The following is an 18,764-nucleotide window of genomic DNA, read 5'->3' on the forward strand; positions in this document are numbered from 1 at the left end:
TTGAAACATATAAATGTTATAAGATATATGGTGAAAAGAGGTATTTTTGTTGTTGCAAATGAGCAATTAGCATAACCAGTTAACCATAAAATCTAAATCAAAAACTGTAGACCGACTCATATGTGCAACATTCTCTGTATAACTTGTAAACTATGTGGTCATTTCACAATGACACATGTGACTTATGTCTTTCTCTAAAATTGTATTGTAGCATTATTAGTTATTACCATCATTGTTACTATTATTATATATATATATATATATATATATATATAAATTAAAAAAATATAATTTGTAATACATTTGACTCTTATGACAAATGATGAGCCATTAATTATTATACAGAAAACAAATGCACAAACATGCTGAAATGCCAGCAGCTTAATGCTAACTTTAACACTGAAAACGCCATAGGCATGCTAACGCGTCAGCATTAGCATAAAATACATTTATCAACTGTTTCAGAAGACCATAACAGGTCAATTTAACATAAAAAAGGTAAATATTCCTCACAGACATATGCTCGTTAGGGTTTTAGTGGGGAAAAATTAAGATAAAGTGAAATAAAACAAATAAAACCAACGAAGCAGCAGCTCGAAGCACTCCATTAGTTCAAGATTCAAAGCAAAGCTCAGTTGATTATATGGAATAAACAAAACATTTGCGGTAAAACAAAATTATTTAGCAACTAATCGATGACTAAATTAGTTGACAACTATTTTAATAATCGATTTTAATCGATTAGTTGTTTCAGCTCTAGTCCTAGATGTGTTCTGCATGTAAAGATTCCCATTTCATGATTTTTATTGTTTCATAAAGATCAGCTGTATCAACACACCATATCTTAGAATTTAAAAAAATAAAATAAAAAATTCACTTCCTGGCAGTCCCTGATTTTGGAGAGCTGTGCCAAAAATATTCTTTTGGCTTTTTGTTCAAGATCACGTGTTGACTTTTTGGAACATGTTTTTGCAAAGGATGCCTTTCCTGACAGAACTTCAGATACACAAGGATGATACAACAGAAATGGGAAGCACTGTCATAGTTAGTACTGTTGCTTCACATTGAGAAGGTCCTGGGATCGCTTCCCACCTGGTCCTTTCTGTGTGGCGTTTGCATGTTCTCCCCATGTTTGTGTGGGCTCCCTCCAGGTGCTCCACCGTCCCCTCACTTCCAAAGACATACAGGTTAAGTGAATTGGTGACTCTAAACTGATCATAGGTGTTAATGTGTTTTAACCGTCTACATATGGCACTGGGATCAGCTGCAGCCCCCATGACCGTTAACTGGAATAAGCAGGTTTAGAAAATGAATGAATTAATGGGGCAGAAATGGCACTGAACCACACTCACTTACTGGAAGGTAAAGGTTTTTCAGTAGCAGACATACACAAATCTTGGCAAAGGTAATTAGGTCTTGGTAATATTAAACCACCACTTCTCAAATTTCTTTTTCTATACATTTCTAGCGACTTGTCAAACAACTAATTAACCACAAACAAGTTTGAACAAAAGTCGGGGCTTCCTATTCAACATACTACATAAACAACCGAAAGATCAAGTTGTAACAGCACTAAACTACTCAAGCATAAGAAGCAGTCTCATCATGTTACACACATCTTTATAATGAACACAGATAAAGAATGGGTGGGATGAGTGTACAATAGCTAGTAACAACTCTTGGCCACACTTATACCATTGCTGCAAGAACCAATTAACATAGTTGCAAACTGACAAACAAACACTTATTAGTGCAGCTTTTGGAAAAATGTATTTAGTAAGAGCAAGAATGTGATAGTATTTTGATAGGTCAGGTTAGGTCAGGGAGCATGCCCAGGTCACTGCATCCATTATAATGCAGAACTACACTCCTGGGTGGCAAACGCCCAGGTGGTTGATACACAGTGATTGAAATTTTATCAACATATCAACGCAATTACTCATTATAGAAATATTGGGGGTTTTTGGGGTTTTTTTTTGGGGGGGGGGGGGGGTATAAGTCACACCTATTAAAAAAAATGCCTCTCAAAGATGAACCGATATAAAAGTTGTAGATTTGTCTGTATTATCAGCGCATTGTTGAAGTATACTTTTTTTTACTCACATTTATTCTTTTATAATTGGAGTTTGTTTTGTTCTTTGATTACTGGGAAAGTCTGATATTGTCATTCTAATTATTATTCATAACAATTTAGATTTTTTTCTGTATAAAAGTCGGATCAAAGTACAAGCCACAGGACCTCCAAAAAATATGGTATACTAATAACCAACTGCTTCTGACATTTGTCACATTATCAATCCTTTGACAATAAGCACGTAACCAATAGGTATAAGTCGTGACACTATGAGTCTACAAACCTGTACATACCATGCAGAATGCCTGTGCAAACATAAGTAGTTAAGTGATATATTGCTGACAAGCATCTTAAGCATCTTTCAAGAAAGATTAATTATGCTTAATTGTGACAATACATCATGAAAAACATACTATACATCTCTTAATGTAGTTCTTCAAATGAGACAGCAATTTCATCCCTTCATTTCCCCTGTCATAATGCATTGCAGAGATTATAATGATGCCACTCAAACTGTTCTGTTAAAGAGGGTATGACAGGAAGACCTCAAGGGAATGTTACTGATTGCAAAGCAAGAGAAACAAGAGAAAAAAAGAAGCAGCAGATGAGAACTACAGAATCAATAAAACTGAAAACCACAAAGTTTATCGTTTTGATTATGGCTGAGAAAAATCTTGCAAAAAAGCAATCGTGGTTCAAGATTAGGGTTTTAAAAATAGACAATGCCACAAGTATCAACTGTTATACATGCCTGTACAGAGAGAACGCAGCTCAAACCGGAGTCAAATTCCATGTACTCTTGTAGATACTTGGCAAATATTAATTTGTCCAATTATGAATGCAATACAAGCTAATTCTACAAAATATGTGGGATACTCAGTATAATCTGCGTACACTTGAAGGAAAATAAATGATGACTTGGAACGAGACTGGGGCTGTTGCCCACCTGCTAAAACTACCTGTGTAAGTGTGCGATTAGTCTGACTACCACTCAAAATAAATAAATAAAAAAGGTCAAACTCACATCTGCAGCTTCTTCGTGCGAACCTCACCGAGAAGATGTGCACACTGGCCATGCTGCACTAATGCACATTGTAGTTGTGTAAAAATAATTAAAACAGCGCATGTCATAATGGATAAACTTTGTTGTGCTACTGATGTGTTGACACGCTACACTGCACAAATCATGGCATCTGTTATCATGGGCACACATTTTCCTTTTAACTATACTTTGGTTTCAGCTGGACAAACTGCGTGTACATGTGCGCCACCACTCAGCACATTTTATGATTTTATAATGAAAATGGTGGAGATGATTGTAGGAGATCAGCTGTGATAGTCAGCAAATAATCCATGTACATTCTTTCTTAGTCCTTTATGAGACAACAGAATGAGTCCACCTTCAGCAAAGTATTTAACAGAAAAGCTGTAACAAAGTTGTACAACCCCTGGCAAAAATTATGGAATCAACGGCCTCGGAGGATGTTCATTCAGTTGTTTAATTCTGTAGAAAAAAGCAGATCACAGACATGACACAAAACTAAAGTCATTTCAAATGGCAACTTTCTGGCTTTAAGAAACACTATAAGAAATCAAGAAAAAAAACAAAACATTGTGGCAGTCAGTAACGGTTACTTTTTTAGACCAAGCAGAGGGGAAAAAATATGTAATCACTCAATTCTGAGGAAAAAATTATGGAATCATGAAAAACAAAAGAACGCTCCAACACATCACTAGTATTTTGTTGCACCACCTCTGGCTTTTATAACAGCTTGCAGTCTCTGAGGCATGGACTTAATGAGTGACAAACAGTACTCGTCATCAATCTGGCTCCAACTTTCTCTGATTGCTGTTGCCAGATCAGCTTTGCAGGTTGGAGCCTTGTCATGGACCATTTTCTTCAACTTCCAAAGATTTTCAATTGGATTAAGATCCGGACTATTTGCAGGCCATGACATTGACCCTATGTGTCTTTCTGCAAGGAATGTTTGCACAGTTTTTGCTCTATGGCAAGATGCATTATCATCTTGAAAAATGACTTCATCATCCCCAAACATCCTTCCAATGGATGGGATAACAAAAGTGTCCAAAATATCAACGTAAACTTGTGCATTTATTGATGATGTAATGACAGCCATCTCCCCTGTGCCTTTACCTGACATGCAGCTCCATATCATCGACTGTGGAAATTTACATGTTCTCTTCAGGCAGTCATCTTTATAAATCTCATTGGAACGGCACCAAACAAAAGCTCCAGCATCATCACCTTGCCCAATGCAGATTCGAGATTCATCACTGAATATGACTTTCATCCAGTCATCCACAGTTCACGATTGCTTTTCCTTAGCCCGTTGTAACCTTGTTTTTTTCTGTTTAGGTGTTAACGATGGCTTTCGTTTAGCTTTTCTGTATGTTAAATCCCATTTTCTTTAGGTGGTTTGTTACAGTTCGGTCACAGACGTTGACTCCAGTTTCCTCCCATTCGTTCCTCATTTGTTTTGTTGTGCATTTTCGATTTTTGAGACATTGCTTTAAGTTTTCTGTCTTGACACTTTGATGTCTTCCTTGGTCTACCAGTATGTTTGCCTTTAACAACCTTCCCATGTTGTTTGTATTTGGTCCAGAGTTTAGGCATAGCTGACTGTGAACAACCAACATCTTTTGCAACATTGCGTGATGATTTACCCTCTTTTAAGAGTTTGATAATCCTCTCCTAGTTTCAAATGACATGTCTCGTGTTGGAGCCATGATTCATGTCAGTCCACTTGGTGCAACAGCTCTCCATGGTGTGATCACTCTTTTTTTTAGATGCAGGTGTTAGTTTTGGGAATGAAAATTTACAGGGTGATTCCATAATTTATTCCTCAGAATTGAGTGAGTCCATATTTTTTTTTTCCCTCTGCTTGGTCTAAAAAAGTAACCGTTACTGACTGCCACAATTTTTTTTTCTTGATTTCTTATAGTGTTTCTTAAAGCCAGAAAGTTGCCATTTGAAGTGACTTTAGTTTTGTGTCATGTCTGTGATCTGCTTTTTTTCTACAAAATTAAACAACTGAATGAACATCCTCCGAGGCCGGTGATTCCATAATTTTTGCCAGAGGTTGTATCATAAGTGTACTTGCATTAAAGGCACACTACTGGTTTTAAAGACAAAAAATGACATTAGGAATATGAAAAGTCCACATTAACAGCAGCCAGCACCTGCGTTCCTACCTCCACAATTAACATTTAGAAAATCGATTACAGATATCTGTGAATCACTTCAGGATCACCCGCACTGCAATGCATCAGAGAACCTATTTTTTACCCTCACCCCATTGATGACCCCTTTCCATAAACCAGTTAAAACCAAACAGAAGAGAAAATGAGACAACTAAACCTCATCAGTACACGTGAATCTTTCTAATCTGTACACCTGAAGTCAGTAGCTCTTTAACACTAACATGTTTTTATTTATGCCATTCTTGCAAGTATCTGTAATAACTAGTTCAGGTCACTTTGAAACTATTGGGGGGGAAGAAAAGTCTAGTATCTGACTTATAAACCACATTTAATTGTGAAAGACTATAAATTTTCTGCACATGACTTTTCAATACAGACACACACACACACAAAAAAAAAAATCAATACCTATCCCTACTTCTTGCAGATGCTCTGATGCAAATAACTTGGATAAAAACTGTTCTGACAGTTCAGCAGCTTTGGAAAATTAATATGCTCAAAAGACAGAGACTGCCCAAACACCATTAGACCAAACTGGATTCCAAGCAGACCCCATAAGAAGATCTCAATAAGTGAAATGGAAGATAGCTCTATAGGTGACAAGTACATACAATTTCAGATGAAAAAAGTATAACTATATCAACAATAATTATATGCCTGTGGTTTGCCTGGACTAAAGATTCATCGTTATTTTGGCTAATTTATATCCCACACTGTTTAAGATGGGTACACTGATAAAGTCAAGACTATATAAGACTACAACAGTAGGCAATGAAGAGTGTTGGTTTCACTGAAAATCTCCCAACACCAGAGAACACTTCCTATCATACGTTTAATACATGATGACTTGGGCTGCCCAAATTTCACCTTTGAACGCCTACACTCAGCACCTGAGATTCAGGGTCAAACTTTAACCCGAGTTATTAATCAAGTACACAGAGCCCCAGTTTATAATCTACTGCTGCCGAGTGTGGAAATGGGACTTATTCAGAGGTAAGACCAACTCAGTCAGTGAAACGCCATCCTTCCGATTTCCTCTTCAGGATTCACATTATTCTACAACATTTTGATTTCTACAAAGTGGTGTGACTATTAAACTGCTCCTATTTTGAAAAATAAAGCAAAAATAACTAACTACAAAATTCAAATCACAAAGTTGACCATGTTGCAAGACATACAACACAAAATCCTTGTAAAAATATTACACTCGGGGGAAAGATTAAAACCAGTTGAAAGTCTAAGTGTAAAGCAGGGAACTCGGTGGGATTGAGAGTTAGGCTATCAATATGCAGAACCCTATTCCCAGTCAAATTACCTGCCTGTGTCCATGGACAAGACCCTTATCTGCATTGTCTCAGTCCACCAAGCTGAAAATGGGTACCAGCCTTGACTGGAGAACCTGCTTCAGACTGGCATCCCATCCAGGAGAAGTCTTAGAATCTTATCCACTTCATGAAACAGAACCTGAAGATAAGTTCCGGCACAAATGCTCTCACGGACAATATAGGATTTACAAGAAGAGTAAGTAAGTCTAAGTGCCACTGTATAGTAATTATAGAAGAAAGACCAAAATACTTTGTTCCAGTTGAAGTAAGCATGACTGAAGAGATCAATGAAATCTAAGAATGGGTATTCAATGGGTTTTATTTTCTGGAATGGGAATTTGCCAATTTCTAATTGGCCCATTCGCCACTTTCCGAGCTGTACCACATGCCAAGTTGACCGCTGGTGGAGCCGAATAGACAGCGAGTGCGAATTGAGTACACCTCACGTGCAGCGTAGCGCTAGCTAATCGAGCGACACCTTCTATTGACAACGACCAATCAAATAACGCGATACAACGCCTACTTTGGCTGTCAGTTTGTTGACAAGATGGCAGAAGACAGGTTTGCATCTGTTAGCGATGCTGACTTAAAACAAATTTTACACAAAAAAGATGCAAAGAACACCTGCAGAAATACAGTCAGCAGCCAACCTGTTTCGCAAGTACGTCACTGAAAAGGGACATGCGCCCAACTTTGAAACTTATGACAGACGGATGCTTGACACAGTATTCGGTCGATTTTACGTGGAAGCTAGACAGGCGAATGGCGAACTTTATCAGAAAACAAGCCTGATGACTCTTCGTTACGGACTTAACAGGCATCTCCAGTCGATCAATGGGATGTCAGTTGGTGCTGTATGACAGTAATAATAAAGAGTTGAAATTTGAGATTGATTTTTCAGTTTTAGTATGTTTGACAAACTCCCAATTTTCTTGTTTACCATATAATAAAGCAGTTATAGACTTCTGATTTTGGTCAAGATGGGGTGATTTCTGTTACATATTCACAGAGGTCCCAAATAAACTGTGAGGCCTAAATAATGCTTATAGCGGGAGAATGTCGTGATAGACAAACGTGAGACTTCTGAGATGCTTAATATTAAAGCTAAAATGTAGATTAAAAAAAAAAATCAACTTTTTTGCACTACATGATCCCTTTAATAATCATCTTGTTATGAACAAGACTATTTTCATCTTCAAAGTGTGCTGCTTGGCAAGTAATTTCATCCCTATGAGGCTGCGAATACATGTTGATGTCATAACAATTACACCAAAATGCAATGGTTGATACCTCTGTCAGGGGTCGAAATACATTTTTTAACCTACTTGCACTGGTGCTAGTAACAAACAAAAAAATTACTTGCACCAAAAAAAGTTACTTCCACAACCAAAAGTCAGTCTTATATCAACCTTAAAACTCCTCCTCTGATGTGTCAGACTCTTCCTCTCCGGGGAGAGTTTGAGGGGAGAGCAGCAGCAGCGGCAGCAGACAGTTTTTTTTTTCCACGTGCACGCGCGAACGAATCGCCCGTGAAGATAATTTTATTAACTACACAGATGTATAATAACACAAATGGTGACAAGTTTATAACACAATGACAGAGTTTGAGGGGAGAGAGAGCGAGGAACCACAGCGGGAGCCAGTTTTTTTTTCCTTTTCTTTGTTTACATGTGCACGTGCGAACGGGACAGGAGGTCCTCAAACTGGAGCTCCTGCAGCTCCAGTAGCAAATAATCAAACTCCCTGAATTGGGAACATCTCATGAGGATGTTGTGAACCAGTAGCAAATAAGTAAACTCCCTGAATTGGGAACATCTCATGAGGATGTTGTGAACCCAGGGATGGCACCGCTGGCAACGTTGTCAGCTTTCCACAACAAATAGAGCACAGCAACTCGCTCCGTGTGTGAGTCATAAAACGCAGGGAAGACAAAGACAACACCCTGGAAATTGTTTTCTTTTTCCGTCAGAGCCGGCCCAAGGCATACGCCAACTACGCGGTCGCTTAGGGCCTCCACGCCACCAGGGGGCCCCGAGACGTGATTAAAAAAAGTAAATATATACATGAAATTAAAATAATATTGAATAATTGAAATGAAATTGTATTACACCCGAAAAAAACAAATTCATTTTGACAAAATACCAATACTAGGTTAATTGATGCCTCCTGTTGGCTGCTGCCACCGCTGGGCAAATTCAGATGCACCGCTTGGGTCAGGTGGTCGATGACTAATCGTGAGGAATGAAGTGAGTGCAAGTCATGTCTCAGAAAAGAAATTATCCCTCTGGAGCGGAGAAAAGATAAAAGAAGAAGTTGGAAGACAAGAAAAAACAAGACAAAGGTAGGTTTGCATGTCCAATATTACAATTTTTGTTATTATTTGCAAAAATGCTCCGTTCGTTTAGTGTAAAGTTCATTAGGTGTCTTAAAGTCAGAGGCAATTGCTCTAAGACTGCAAGGGAAGCTCAGCTTCCCCTAAAATGTCAAAAAATAAGTGATCAAATATATACTGTTGTGTGTACATGTCATTGACTAAATATGTGCTACAACACGCTCAACTTTTGTTCAGAATCAGCTTCTTATCACTGGTAACGACGCGGCTTCCCTCTCACTCAAACCTGCAGCTTCACAGTGCTTTAAACAGTGTGGACGCTGAGCGTCCACAGAGTTCAATAGTGACACAAAGCATGCAGCGAAACGAGACGAGTCATTGGATAAATGCTGGGCTTTGTCCCGCCCATCGGACGCTCAGCGTGTCTGGGGGTCTATGGGGCAGTGGGCTGGCCTCGGCTGGCCCGGACGCTCAGCTTCTGCATGATGACTGGATGATCTGTCTTTGGCTGAATCCCTTTTTGATTGACAGCGAAATGAGCGAATCAGCAATCTTTTGGTGTAAACATCCGTGGGAGCATTTTCATTCTGTTCTGAACCGGAGACTTTCCTAATCCTCTTAGCGGCATTTTCTTTGTTAAAAACAACTAGCGACAAATCGAGCTTCTATTTCTGGTGGGTTTTTTTGTAGCTGCTTGTGTTTGGAGACTGACTTCTATCACTCTGACTTCTATCGCAGTTTCTGTCCCTACCGAGCAGCGGGTGCTGCTGAGCTCCTCCACCGTCACAAAGCACTCACAGGCAGACACACTTCACACTAGCCTCGCGCCAGTCCCAGCTAGCGAGCTAGCTAGGTAGCAAACTGCACATAATGGCAGACAATTTGAATGTTGTGGACCAGATTTTGGCGACGCCATTTGATAGTCTTCCTTACGAAGAAAAACTTAGAGTTAAACAGCAGGGCAGATCAACTCCTCAGATTAATTTGGTGCAAAAGGTGGGGAAAAGTAGCTCAGCTCTCAATGGTTTGCAGGCCAAAGTTAAAGCAATAGCCCCAGTGCAATGTTTGTGCATTGCTATGCACACACATTGCTGTTATGTTCTGAATTTCTATGTTCATTTTGGAGATTTAAGTATTGTATTTAATTTTGATTACAACTTTATTTTTCTGTAAGAATGTGAATGTCATTTGATTCTATTTTGTATTTAGATATTGAACATTTTACACACCATTGCACATCTGAAAGAAATTAAACTATTTAACGTGTTTACTATAAATGTAGTCTCCTGCCTGCTTATGTTACTTTCAAATAGTTAAATTAATGAACCATACTTATACATTACTCTGTATGTAGAAGTTAATTAAAACATATTTATGAGTTTGCAACCCCTTTAAGGTTAAAAACAAGAATGACACCTGTATGATGTAAGATAATTACAAATAATGCTAATGATTGTGGGTATGTTGCAGACATAACAGTGTAGCCTATGGAATAATGAGGCATCTGGTGCTGACATGATGGTAGGGGGGCCCCCAAATGAAATTCTGCTTAAGGCCCCATAAAGGCTTGGGCCGGCCCTGCCCCTTATTTATTTGTTTACTGGTTCATTCTACTGGTGCTTATAGTTGATAAACTTGGATAAAGTTACTTGCACCAGCGCTAGTGCAGTATAAAATTACATGCACCGCTCGAATAATATGTGCACAAACTAGCACATGCACGTACTAATTTGACCCCTGTCTGTATTCATTCTCTTGGAAGATAAAAAAAATAAATAAAAATTCCCCTTCTCACATCATAATGTGACTCTAAAACAAAACGACTGTCCACATGCAAGGGGCACCATTTTTCATGATGTCAAACAAAACCGTAGTCCAGTGCTACATCTTTAGGTGGCACCATAGTGCAAAGCCATTCTGGGGGGAGAACACTCCCCAAATGCTACACAGATACTTTACAAACTCTCATGCCATTCACTCAACGCCAAACATTCACAAACTCACAAATAAGAAAAATTTATCAGCATACATATACAGCTTCCTTTTGCAAAGCACGGAAGCTCAGTTTTCACAGCCTGTTCAAGGTGGGGATGTTGTGCAGTTATTCCACTATGACATTCTGTACTAAACACAGAATGGGGGGGCACTGATGCTCCCCTATTAAGCCAACAGCAGAGGTTGTGACAGACTAACCAACATCTGTGTCAAAGGGAGAGTCAGCATGGCGGGAAAAGGGTGTGACTTTTTGATAACATTACAGTAAATGCGCGACCTGCTGCAGGAGGAGTAAGAACAAAACAGCAGCTAATCTACAGGACGACGGAGGTGACGACAATGTCCTGGAGCTCCTTACCCCTACCAAGGTCATACTGATGAAAAAGAAGAACCAAACATAAGGTACACTGGGGGTATGCACATTTCCAATATCGATGTCATGCATCACACCTCTGGACCTGTAAATAATATGTCCACACGATCCTGTGCAAATAATTTTGAATGAATGTAGCCATAAATCTGTCAAATAATTACTGTATAATATATGATCATGACCGTGATCAATTTTCTGATCTCAATAGTATGTGTAGTATTTGCATGCATGCTTATTCAGCTACACACAGAATCAACAACAGGGCTTTCTTTTCACTACCAAAGCACAGCACCTGAACATTTCAGACAAAATGGAGAGCAAAAAAAAAAAAGTAACCTTTTAGAAAAATATTTTACAAAAAAATGTCACAAGGACTTTACATCTACTTTAAGGAAGCCATTCATTTGACATAAAAGAACGTACATCAGCGAGCTTCAACGTGCTCTTAGCTATAAAATACTTACCCTTTACTTATTAGACTTATTCCAATGTTTTAATACGACTGGCATACTCCGGCTAAATCGTCAAGGTGTGTCAGGGTCTTTAGAAAGGTGGATGGATGACCAGACATCGGTTCAACTCCTTATCAAAACAGAAACAGCCCTTGTGCAAGGTCCAATAATCCCCCAAATCACTTCCAGTGTGCACCTGAGCACCTTGCATGGCAGTACAGTGCGAGTATGTGAATGGGTGAATGTGAAACATCACTGTAAAGCACTTTGAACGACTACTTCAGATGGAAAACCACTACAGAAATGCATTCCAGTTACAGTGTTCTTGTTTCGAGTGAGAACACTAATCGACCTGAATCTCAAAACTAAAATTCCTCAGCAAACTGTGCTCAGGGTGGGAGGCCTGGAGTAAGAGGCAGGAAAAACAGCCGCTGAAGTGCACCTCACATGCGGCCTAGACCACTCTACCCAAACCTTAACGTGCACGTCAACACAAGGGAGTCAAGTGCACTTCGTTTCACGGATTTTGTCCGTTTTACAGCGTAACAAGTAAAGGTTTAAAGTACACTTACGTAACGTCTCAACTTTTTTTCCGGAGGAGACTTTCTCAGCCAGCCGGAGCACATCACATCTCCGCCGCTCATAGCTGCTGCTTTCCGGCGCCCCTGGACTTCCAGGGCAGGCGAGCTTTTAGCTTTGTTTGCTTCGGCAGCGCTTTCCCTCCCACCTGAAAAACACAAACACATTATTCTAACGGCGACTTAAGGGAAAGGTGTAAAGTTAGAAGTGGATAAGCAGTGTTCTTAAGTTGTAAATACCGTGACTCGTTGTTCTGACGACAGAAGCAGACCGTGAAATGCACGGACCAGATTTTCCTCGAGTTGTAGTCAAACAGCCTCGTTTATCCAAAGCCTGGAGTGAATACAAGCCTCCGCGACACCACCTTTACAACAAATATAAATGGTGACTTTTTTTGTTTGTTTTGTTGCTTTAACTGCAACGCTGTGGGGCAAAAACACGCACAGACAACTGAAAGTCAAGTTTTTGCTATTCTGTGTGTCGCTTCATGCTAATTCCCGTCAAAGTGGAGCGAATCCCAACCGGACGGATCAAATGTCCCACAGCGTGCCGGCGCATAGTTGTCGCCGACAGCCAAATTAAAACGATATTGAGCGTAAACACAGCTACTCTACCAATCTCTCCTAGCAGTTTACTCCCATGGTTCCTTAATTGTGATTGACAGGGTGGCTCCGTCTTTCCCTTAAAAAAAAAAAAAAAACTCACCCTCCACTGGAGCGAGGTTGTGTCAAATTAACGGATGTTGCGAAAATAGTCACGTCGTACTTTCAAAATAAACTACTATGCTTGCGCAGCAGGTGTGCAAATATTTTTCTTTGCGTATTTATATTGAACTTGTACAGGATTTTTGTTGTAACTTTCCATTGCAAATGTTATGATATTTTACTTGTATGTATTTTTTTTATTGTTGGTTATCTGTGACGATCTTGCCGCCACCTGTCTTAAACTAGAACCTGGTTGAAAATTAGATTTTTAATCTCAAAAGGCCTTCTTGGGTAAATAAATAAATACATAAATAAATAAATAAATAACTACCTGGTTTTTCGGTTAGAAACTGGAGAATTGTGTATTCTTTAGTTTTATCTTAAATTATTTATGTTTTAAAATGTAATGTTTGTTGTCTACGTTTAGTTATTGGTTTTATTTAGCCTTTACCCACAATGTAATTAAGCCTCCTTGTTTTTGTAAGCTTTACTGTATTGTGTAATAAATTTTATGTACATGTAATTTATTTTTGCCAGAATAAAGCTCATTTTAAATTGAAAGTTACTACCGGATATGTGTGCAGCGTGCTTTACTACCATTTGTAGAGGATTATCCAGGGAGGCGGCGGCGTACAGGGAAAACCCACGAGCTTTAAACATGGGACATGTAGTTCCAAAATCGTTTATGACGCGGCTGCAAAATATATATTATGTGTTCCATTTATGCAGAGGTGTCAAGTAACGAAGTACAAATACTTCGTTACTGTACTTAAGTACACTTTTTAGGTATCTATACTTTACTCCATTACTTATTTTTCTGCCTACTTCCGACTTCTACTTATTACATTTTCACACAAGTATCTGTACTTTCTATTCCTTACATTTTTAAAACAAACAGCCTCGTTACTCTTGGCTTCAGCGCACATCCACCGGCGCGGCTTTACCGAGGTGCCAGCGCGGATTTATCTGACCATGGCACTGACGGCGGAGGAGGGAGACGATATCAAAAAGTCCCTGGACTTTTTGTCTGAGGAAATCTCTGTTGTTAAAATGCAGCAGAAATCCATTATGGAGCTGGTGGAAGAAGTGAAGGCTCTCCGGATCCAGAATGCCGAGAAAGACCGGCGTCTGGTGCACCTGGAGAACCGTGTTGCAGAGTTGGAACAGTACACAAGGATGAACGACGTTATTATTACAGGAATTCATATTAAACATCGATCCTACGCACGGGCGGTGTCAGAAGACAGCGGAGGGGAGGCCAGTGAGCAGGAGGCCAGCTCAGTGGAACAACAGGTGGCTGACTTCCTGCAATCTAAAGGTATTCAAATGGACTGTAATAACATTGAAGCGTGCCACCCCCTGCCCAGGAGAGAGGATGGAGACAAGCGAGCTGTTATAATGAGGTTTGTACAGAAAACATAAAATGGCATTGTTAAAACAGGGACGGAAACTCAAAGGAACAAACATATTCATCAATGAACATCTGACCAAAAGAAACGCAGACATCGCCAGGAAAGCTCGTCTCTTAAAAAAGCAGGGAAAAATTCAACAGACATGGACATCCAACTGCAAAACATTCATCAAACTGAACGGAACACCAGAACAATCGAAGGTTATGGTAATCAGGAACATCAAGGAACTGGACAAATACGACCAATAAGGTATGAGGACACAAACACATCACAACACCATGACACAGACCAGAGGAACCTATTCATCTACTACATCATCTACATCTGGAGACAAGAAGGATATAACTCACAGGATTGCTGATCATGGAAAAGTAGAACTGAGAACATTTAAATACACAGACCACAATGTACTGGACTTGGAGCAAGATATAGACCCAGACAATAATTTCTTCTCAAATATTAATGACAGTTGTTGCTATTACGTATACAGATGAACAGTTTAATCGGATCATTAAAACGGACAACAAATTATCAATAATCCATTTCAACAGCAGAAGTCTGTATGCAAACTTTAACAACATTAAAGAATATTTAAGTCAATTTTTAAAAAAAATTAACATAATTGCTATATCAGAAACATGGATCAATGAAGATAAAGGAATGGATTTTGAACCAGTCGAAGCAGTGGTTTGCAGATTGAAGCAATGCTTCAACCTATTGTTTCGTTTATTCTTTCTTTCTTTCGCTTAATTTTCCCCCGCTAAAACCCTAAAGAGCATACTTCTGTGAGTATTATTTACCTTTTCTATGTTAAACCGACCTGTTATGGTCTTCTGAACAGTTGATAGATGTATTTTATAACTTAAAAATGGGAGCGACGCTAACACGTTAGCATGTCTATGGCATTTTCAATGTTAAAAGTTAGCATGAAGCAGTTCCAGCTGTCCACGTTCGGGTGCATTTGTTTTCAAATTGTAATATTTCTTACATTTATTTTTGTTTATATATTAATAATCTAATGATAATTATTATATAGAATTTCAGAGAAAGAGACAAAAAGAACCTGAATAGAAACACAACAGAAAATAAAATATAAAAGCAACTAACAATGAACATACATACATACATACATACAGAAATAAATAAGTGTTTCCTGTGAACACGTAGTGACTCTTACACCTCCATTTCATCCCTGTTTTATTTAAGTTTAATGACAGTTTGTTTCGGTCAAACCATATTGTCAATGTGTTAATTTCTTCAGTGATTTCCTAGAAAACTGCTGCATCCTTGTAAGAGCAGAATACTACTGGAATGAATTTGAATAAGGAAAGTTGTTGTTTTTTTTTTCCCTTCACTAAATGGATGCTGCACTCACTGCAGTTTATTGTCTGGAATAGTCCCAGATTGCATTTCAGAGCTTCTAGAATTGAAACATTTTCATGCAGGTGGTGTTGGGGGGTAATTTTGGGTTTGGGGTCTTGGGCCACATGTAGAATGAATCAGTTTTTAAATTAAGCTTTCAATTCATATAGTGGCATCTACCTTTTTTTTTTTTTTTTTAAGGTTACTTTATACTTTTATACTTTAAGTAGGTTTTGGAGCACATACTTTTTCACTTTTACTTGAGTAAAAAGGTCAAGTTGATACTTCAACTTTTACCAGAGTGTTTTTAAACTGCAGTATCTATACTTCTACTTAAGTAACAAATGTGTGTACTTTTGACACCACTGCATTTATGTGAAACTAACGTAATGTGAACGAGGAAACTCCCAGTGAATAGAAAAGTAGCTTCAGACAGTTAAATATCCACTTCTATGCAAACAAAAAAACATCAACAAATTAAAAACTACATTAACCATAGTTCATGCGCAAAAACCCCGCTACTCAACTTGTACTAAAGTTCATGTTTGGTCTTTTATCTTCTCTGATAACACATTAAATTAAGTCATATTAAGGAAAAATATCTAATATCTACCATTAATGCTAAAGTTTCATGTTATGTCAATGTTCCACATTGTTCAAGTAGAAAACTGCACTATACTGATATTTCCGTGACATATGTCACAGAAGACAACATCGCCTCCAGACCTCCACTGGAGTGGTAGAAAATAGACCTGTGGTATACGCCTTTTGACTGTGACCATCAGAGGGCGCTCCACAGCAAAAGTAACAAATTATAATCATTCAAGTTTTGTTTGAAATCAAGGTATTTGATGAAGTGTCTTGTACTCCAACGCTGCTTGTTTCACAACTTCATTGCAATGATGACATAGCTCTGAGACAATCAGTGGCTAATATTGGCTCCATTGCTACTTTACGTGATACACTGAACAAAAATATAAATGCAACAGTTATGTTTTTGCTCCCATTCTTCATGAGCTGAACTCAAAGATCTAAAATATTTTCTAGAGACACAAAAGACCTATTTCGTTCAAATGTTGTTTGCAAATCTGTCTAAATTTGTTAGTGAGCACTTCTCCTTTGCTGAGATAATCCATCCCACCACACGTGTGGCATATCAAGATGATGATGAGACAGCATGATTATTGCACAGGTGTGCCTTAGGCTGGCCACAATAAAAGGCCACTCTGAAATGTTCATTTTTATCACAAAGCACAATGCCACAGATGTCGTAGATTTTGAAGGAGCATGCAGTCGGCATGCTGACTGCAGGAATGTCCACCAGAGCTGTGTAACCATGTGTAACCACACCAGCCCAGGACCTCCACATCCAGAATGTTCACCTCCAAGATCATCTGAGACCAGCCACCCGGACAGCTGCTGCAACAATCGTTTTGGAGACCCAAAGAATTTCTGCACAAATGGTCAGAAACCATCTCAGGGAAACTCTGCATGCTTGTCGTCCTCATCTGGGTCTCATCCTGACTGCAGTTCATCATCGTAACAGACTTGAGTGGGCAAATGCTCACACTCAATGGCGTCTGGCACTTTGGAGAGGTGTTCTCTTCACAGATAAATCCTGGGTTTCACTGTTCAGGGCAGACAGCGTGTGTGTTGTCGTATAGCTGAGCGGTTTGCTGATGTCAACATTGTGGATGGAGTGGCCTATGGTGGTGGTGGGGTTATGGTATGGGCAGCCGTATGTTATGGACAATGAACACAGGTGCATTTTACTGATGGAATTTTGAATGCACAGAGATACAGTGAGGAGATCCTGAGGCTCATTGTTGTGCCATTCATCCACGACCATCACCTGATGTTTCAGCATGATAATGCACTGCGCCCTGTTGCAGCGATCGGTACACAATTCCTGGAAGATGAAAACTTCCCAGTTCTTCCACGGCCAGCATACTCACCAGGCATGTCACCCACTGAGCATGTTTGGGATGCTCTGGATCTGCGTATACAATAGCGTGTTCCAGTTACTGCCAATATCCAATTGAAGAGGAGTGGACCAACATTCCACAGGCCAAAATCAATAACCTGATCAACTCTATGCGAAGATGTGTTGCACACTTCACAGCGGCCCTTTATTGTGGCCAGCCTAAGGCACACCTGTGCAATAATCATGCTGTCTAATCAGCATCTTGATATGCCACACCTGTAAGGTGGGATGGATTATCTCTGCAAAGTGGAAGTGCTCACTAACAGATTTAGACAAATTTGTGAACAATATTTGAGAAAAATAGGTCTTTTGTGTATATACAAAGTCTTGAGTTCAGCTCATGAAAAATGGGAGCAAAAACAAAAGTGTTGCATTTATATTTTTGTTCAGTGTAAATGCAAGTGGATCCTGATTAGGGCACCATGCTTGTTCACATTACCACTCAGTGAAATTTTTAGCATTTCCAGATTGTATATAGCTTGTTTTGTGGTTTTATTTTAATGCCACTCTGAATGTCAAAAAAAAACCCCACAAGATCCAATTTTTCAAAGCAGATTCAAACTACATACGGATGCGGTTTGAAATGTGATTCAAATTGCATTTTTGCAAATCAATTTCAATCTGAGCATCTCAGTCACTCAAATAGGATTTCAAAGTGTCGTCTGTGTCGCAACACAAACAACAAAGACGTAGTTCCGGAGAGATGGAAGCTGATTTAAGAGGCTTTACTTGTGGAGATGGAATAAGTGGGGAAAAAAAGTCTAAGAAAATGGTCAAACACAATGTAACATGGCGGCACGCCCATTTCTGTCGCTTCCTTGCAATTACAAGAACGTTTGTGCCGCGGATCCACATAACCATTTCAGACAGAACCAGGCACAATTTGCTGCCGTTCATGTTTTTCCTGGGTGTAACCTGTTCCCATAGCAATATGGATAAGGGTGTGTCAT

The 18,764-nt window shown here is 39.1% G+C and overlaps 1 protein-coding gene across 3 annotated transcripts in view; it reads right to left on the reverse strand.

Annotated features, from left to right (window-relative positions):
* The window catches only part of gab1 (GRB2-associated binding protein 1), a 152,620-nt gene extending 139,574 nt beyond the window's left edge, over positions 1 to 13,046 (reverse strand). For all 3 annotated transcript variants that reach the window (XM_034189099.1, XM_034189098.1, XM_034189094.1), the window contains exons 1-2: positions 12,592 to 13,046; positions 12,346 to 12,500 (exon numbers count right to left, since the gene is read on the reverse strand). In XM_034189099.1, coding sequence (XP_034044990.1) covers positions 12,346 to 12,417 — 72 coding nt within the window. In that variant the 5' untranslated portion in view covers positions 12,418 to 12,500; positions 12,592 to 13,046. The remainder of the gene's footprint in view (positions 1 to 12,345; positions 12,501 to 12,591) is intronic.
* Positions 13,047 to 18,764: the final 5,718 nt, after the last annotated feature.

Source organism: Thalassophryne amazonica, chromosome 15 (assembly GCF_902500255.1).
Source record: "Thalassophryne amazonica chromosome 15, fThaAma1.1, whole genome shotgun sequence".
Taxonomy (NCBI): domain Eukaryota; kingdom Metazoa; phylum Chordata; class Actinopteri; order Batrachoidiformes; family Batrachoididae; genus Thalassophryne; species Thalassophryne amazonica.